Below are 5,697 nucleotides of genomic sequence, written 5' to 3' on the forward strand. Positions count from 1 at the left end.
AGTATTTTTCTAGGCAGCAAAACAAAGTGATAAAAACCGAGAAGGAAATGGATCTTGCCCCTTTCATAAGGGAGAGCAAACCTGCGAGACCTGGTGGTGCTGATCACAGCCCGCTCGCCAAGAGAGGCAACGCGTGGGGCCATCAGCAGCCGAGGTGCCTCCGTGCCTTCCTCAGGGATCTACAGACACTCAACTAAACCCAAACCGCGGGACTACAGAACTTCCATACATGGGTCTCAACATCTCGGATATTCAAGTAATAATTAGGTATTACAGGACACTTTGAGATAAATAAATGCACATTGCTGTCGATATGATCTGGCCACATCTTCAAGGGCGTATTTGTGCTTCGCTGTGAGTGTTGCTGGCCAGGGCTGTGCTTGCAGGAGGAAGGTACGTGTTCAGCACCAGGTACCCATCAAGGCGCAATCACTGCATACTGCAACGCTACGCGGGCTGCGCTGCCACAGAAAGGCAGGTCAGGAGAACTCCGCTCCTGCCGAGTATTGCTCCTCCACACAGTAAGTCTCAAAGAGAGAAGAAAGACTATAAAGAAAAGAAAAAAGTCACCACTTCCCACCCTCTCACCTGGATTGGTGAAACTGAATTCCATCCTGGCGTCCCTCAAAGCCCGTTTCTTTAACTCTGCCTTAACAGCAGCACAGCCAAACCGAGCGCTCGGTGTTTCATGTGAACTGCTCTGATCCCAGTTCACCACACTGCTTGCCACGTACGAGTTGTTTACGGGTTTTAATCATCTCGCACACACACAAAATCGATCATATTTTGAAAAGAATGCGAGAACAACTGTGTTTTCTTTACCGCTCACGGACACCAAGGCTTAACACGTCCCTCTGTCACAGCGGTGAACGCTCTGGGAAAGGCGAGGACTAACACTGACACGAAAACGGTAAATGCTCGCTGTCCCTCTCACCAGCTAAAAAAGAGCAGCGAGTGCTTACGCCCAGGTAACAGGCCCTGGCCACCGCTCAGCCCATCTCACTCAGAACAGCCCCTGTGGAGGTGTGCGTAACAGCTCCTTTAAACCGGTAACTGTCAGTTTACGGGGAAGGTGGGGTGAGAACTCTATAAAACACCCTGAACTGATGGCATGATATGTTTCATAAAGAACAGTGTCGTATTCTAAAATAGTTTCTATGAACAGTAAAACTTGCCCTGCTGCATAGCAGACAACACGGAGAACATTTAGTAAAAACATTCACTGAAACCCCTGGCATATGTATTTAATGTCACTAATCAAAATATATATTACAGTCCCCGGCTCTGTTCAGGATCTGTTTGGGGTTTGTACAGTATACACAATATCGCAGAAAAAATAGTACAGTAAGGTATTTTATTTCTCCTTTTTATATTAGACTTATCTATTGTAACTTACAGTCCCTCTCCTCTATATACCCAAACCTCTTCACACCCTAATGCCCCAGCCAAAAAGTGTTTAGCTCCCAACAAGCCCAGTCTATCATAAATTCCAGTTTTAGAAATTTCAGTAATCTTAATTACATTTTAATAAATAGTTCAGCTTGCCCTTTTTTAATCTCAGCCTTTCGAGGACGGCCTTGCATCACCCAAACACAGTGTGTCACACCCTGTTAGAGGTCAGAGAGGCTTTTCCTTGTTTATTCAAAGGATAATGAGTCCAAAGATAATTGTGATGCATTAAATATAGTTATATAATATTTACACTGTCCTCTCAGATTTTAAATTTAGGTGAAATATAATTGATAACTAATATTAGCTCCTAGAAACTTTCAGTGTGGCTGGTGTTTTATTAATAAAAGGTGTATTAAGCTAGAAAGTCACTAAGTGGTTGCCCTGACTCTTCTTGTTTCGGTTTTCTGTTAGAAATTAAATGAAGTGAATTATTCACGTGAGTAAGAATTCAGGGAGAGGGGTGGTGGAAAAAGCATGAAGAATTTTCTGTACGTTTTGAGATTCCAAAATATCTGAGAACTGTGGTCCCTTCTGCAGCGCCAGTATCTACAGGGGCAAAAACGCAACCAAAAGAGAAGAGGAAAACCTGTTAAATTAATTTGATTAGTAAAGGTGTGTCTTAAAACGCCTCAGTTCTGTACAGTATTATACAAGGAAAGTCTCTTGGTCAGCTCCTGCAGCTGAGGTACATTCTCCCGCGCTCCCCTGCTGACAGTCTGCCCAGAGGTGTGCGGTTTGAGCTACTTGCGATCGTCGATGGTTTTGATGAACTCGACGGCTGCCGTGAACTGCATCCACCAGTACGACTCTTCTCCAGACAAACAGTTGGCGTAGAAACTGCTGATGTACTGGACAGTGGACAGCAGGCACGGAGGGTTTGCCTGAGGGTTCGAGAAGAGAGAGATCACAGCTTGTTTTACCTTCAGCTTTGCCAACATTACAGAACAGAAACACAACCCTGTTTGTGCAGGGATCCTGAGACACTCCTAACACCCAATTACACGATGTATTTGTAGGGCAGGGACTGTCTATCCAGACCACCCCAGTTTCACACACTCAGAAGGCATCAGACATGATGAAAGAAGCATTTTTCCGACAAGGAAAAACAACAAGCAGGCCAAGAGAAAGAAGGGTAACGCTGGCAGGATCTACAGAAGTCATCGAGGACTTCCACACGTGGAAAAGCCCGTTGTTTCAGCACCTCAGACATGGCAGACCATGCTCCGAGCACTCGTGTATCAAAAAATGCCAGCAACACAATGCGAGTGCGTCCTGGTGTGGTCCTGACAGAGGACAGCATTAAGCAGGCACAGCCGGCAGACGCTGGTGGACGTACCTCAAAACCCCCCACTCCACACACATCTGCACCCCAACTTCCTTGGTGCCAAATGAAAAGTTTGCTTGGATTCAAAAACCGTAACTGTGACCACAGTTCTGATGTTTCTGTTTAAACCTGGTGAATCGGATCTGGGTTCGGGTGTAGCGTGCTCCTGGTTACCCAAATGCATTCTTTTTCTTCCTAAAACTTGCCTGTCTATTACAAGAATTAGCTGGGGTTTGTGATCTTGGCAAAAGACCTCACCTTTATGAGGACAAAGACCAGAACAGGAACAAAATCATCTGCCCCAGGTACCGAGTCTTCGTTTGCCAGACTAAGCAGGTTCATGATGGTTGAACACATTCGCAGGATACACTGCACTTTGTCTCGGGGGGTTTTATAAGCGCTTATTGTGCGGATTTCAGACTGCGCAGATGGCCACGGTGCCTCCCGGAGATATACCTAGGAAAAAAAACAACATGCTGCCAGATCGTGTTTGTCCTGGCTACTGCTGTGCACCCCAGCGGATCTGGAGAACCAGAGACCTGCAGGCAGGAGCAAGGCTCTGGAGAAACGGCAAGGTTGAAGTCAAGGTTCCATGATGCCCACAACAAAGGTGGCTTTCTGCTGTGTTACAGTAAAAAAACCTACAAGGAGCCAGCACTCCACGTGCAACTAACACAACCAGCCTGTGCGTCTTCCCAGCTTCTCCAGCACACCGTTTCAAAGGGGGGCAGGGTCTGTATCTTAGCCACCTGTATCAGCAGCTTCATGAACACTCACCGTTTTGAGTCATACAGTTCAAGTACCGAACTGAGAACTAGGAAAGCTGCAAACGTCCAGCCCCTAACAGACTTCTTCAGCCTAGCAACCTGCTTTTAGTTATCCTATGAACCACGAGAGAAGTGAAAGCACTGGGCAAATTCACAGGTCTGCAAGGGTCTTTAATTCTGGCCAGTTCAGAAAGTTGACAGCTGTAAACCACAGCTATGCTTCACATCAGAAACATAACGGATTCAAGTTTTGTCCTTTGAAGCATATTAGCAAAAAGTTACTGCATCTTGGTGCAGCACAGACTTAGTTCAGAAATCTTACTGTCAGGACAGAGGTGGCAAAATTGGAAAAAAAAAGGGATTTGGAAGGGTCAGCCAGTGATCGATACCAGAGATGGGTATCCAGCGTGTTTTTTCCTGCTGGGAATTTCAGCTGTCGCAGGCAGAAAAGCCACGGTCCCACGTGTGAGACAAACCAACCTCTGCCCATCGCAAACACAGTCAAAACCAAGCACCCCGACACACACTCAAAGGCGAAGGACGGGACAAGTTGTTACCTCAGGTATCTGAAGTGCTTTGTGGTTTGCAGTCACTACTTTGGATAACCTGTGTATGTGCTCGTGAAGGACCCTGGAAACAAACACAAAAACCGCGGGTGAGGAGTAAGCAGCAGCCAGGCAGCAGCCCCTTGGGGCTTCCCACATTTTTTAAGTTTGATACCACACAGGAGGCCTTCGGGAACGCTCTGGGCATGACGGTCCCACAGCTAAGGGACACTAGGTTGGTAAGAGACGTGGAGGACTTTGCCATATGACCGAGTACAGCCACGGGGCCAGCAGAGCATTCAAACGGTGTATGTTCCAAAACACAAATCCCCAGAACCCCAGAGGCATGGCAGAGACTCTACCAACGCAGGAAACAGAAGGAGCCCTGACGCGGATTTGATCATTCCCTCAGCACACACACGTGCAGATCCAAAGGTTGGTATCCCAAGTCATTTGTTAATTACATTTACAATTTTACTCTGTTCTAGCAGTTTTATATATGACACAAAAGCATTTTCTTGTTCTCTCACAAAACGTTTTGAAAGAAAAGGTGAGTTTCTGTGGCATGGCTGGCACAGGAGGACTGCACAGCTTCCACCTGCACCAACTGCAATAGAGAAGCAGGTACTCAAACCACACTGACTTACTGGTCACGCAAAATATCTCCATCCTGATTCGGGTAGAAGGCGAGTTTGAAAATCCGATTCATCACGCTGCGCTCTATAGCTAACTGTGCGTCCTGGAGCTGTTCCTCACTGGCATTCTGCCATATGGCATCCTGAGCCATCGCCCCGTACAAGAACTGAAGAAAATCCTCAACTTGCGCTGTTTTATCGTCTGCTGCTGTGAGTTTCTGGAAATCTGATCAACAGCAAAAAGAGAGAGAACATGTGGTTAACTGAAAAGCAGTATTTCTGATCGGTTCTTCTGGAAAGAGAAGTCCAGAATCTACTTCAGGCTTCTTGCCAGGCGGCACCGAGGCTCTGTTTTGCCCACACCCCAGTAAGGGAAATACAAGCAGGAACAAGTATTTCTGATCGGTTCTTCTGAACATGTGGTTAACTGAAAAGCAGTATTTCTGATCGGTTCTTCTGGAAAGAGAAGTCCAGAATCTACTTCAGGCTTCTTGCCAGGCGGCACCGAGGCTCTGTTTTGCCCACACCCCAGTAAGGGAAATACAAGCAGGAACACTTGAAATAAACAGAGGAATTAAAGGAAAAGATTAGAGAACACATTTAGCAAAGCATATGGTCAAACTGCTCTGCTTGATCCTGTGTGAATCATTTCCTCTGCAGCCCCAGTTCTTCCACCTTCTCTCCAGTCACCCAGAGAGAAACACCCAGAACCACCACCACAACAGTGGCTGGTAGGAACCAGCGCACACAAAGCTGCCAGGTGCTGAAAAAGGCAGGGGGGAGATACCGAGAAAACCCACGCATACCACTGCCTCCCCTGCCTTTGCTACCCATACACAGATTCATCCACAGCATTCAGATTTCTCTGCGAAACACGGAATGAGCGACGCAGCCAGGTTAACGCACCACGACCGCGTCGCTGGCCATTCACCAGCTTCCTACTCACAGCACCCTGCCCCGAAGACAACCGCCCC

General features: G+C 47.1%; 1 protein-coding gene across 3 annotated transcripts in view; it reads right to left on the minus strand.

Annotated features, from left to right (window-relative positions):
- Positions 1-1,013: 1,013 nt before the first annotated feature.
- GAPVD1 (GTPase activating protein and VPS9 domains 1) overlaps positions 1,014-5,697 on the minus strand; it is a 22,991-nt gene continuing 18,307 nt past the window's right edge. For all 3 annotated transcript variants that reach the window (XM_010136712.1, XM_010136711.1, XM_010136710.1), the window contains exons 24-27: positions 4,736-4,949; positions 4,101-4,173; positions 3,035-3,232; positions 1,014-2,333 (exon numbers count right to left, since the gene is read on the minus strand). In XM_010136712.1, the coding sequence (XP_010135014.1) occupies positions 2,193-2,333; positions 3,035-3,232; positions 4,101-4,173; positions 4,736-4,949 (626 nt within the window). In that variant the 3' untranslated portion in view covers positions 1,014-2,192. The remainder of the gene's footprint in view (positions 2,334-3,034; positions 3,233-4,100; positions 4,174-4,735; positions 4,950-5,697) is intronic.

Source organism: Buceros rhinoceros, unplaced genomic scaffold (genome assembly GCF_000710305.1).
Source record: "Buceros rhinoceros silvestris isolate BGI_N320 unplaced genomic scaffold, ASM71030v1 scaffold10545, whole genome shotgun sequence".
Classification (NCBI taxonomy): Eukaryota; Metazoa; Chordata; class Aves; order Bucerotiformes; family Bucerotidae; genus Buceros; species Buceros rhinoceros.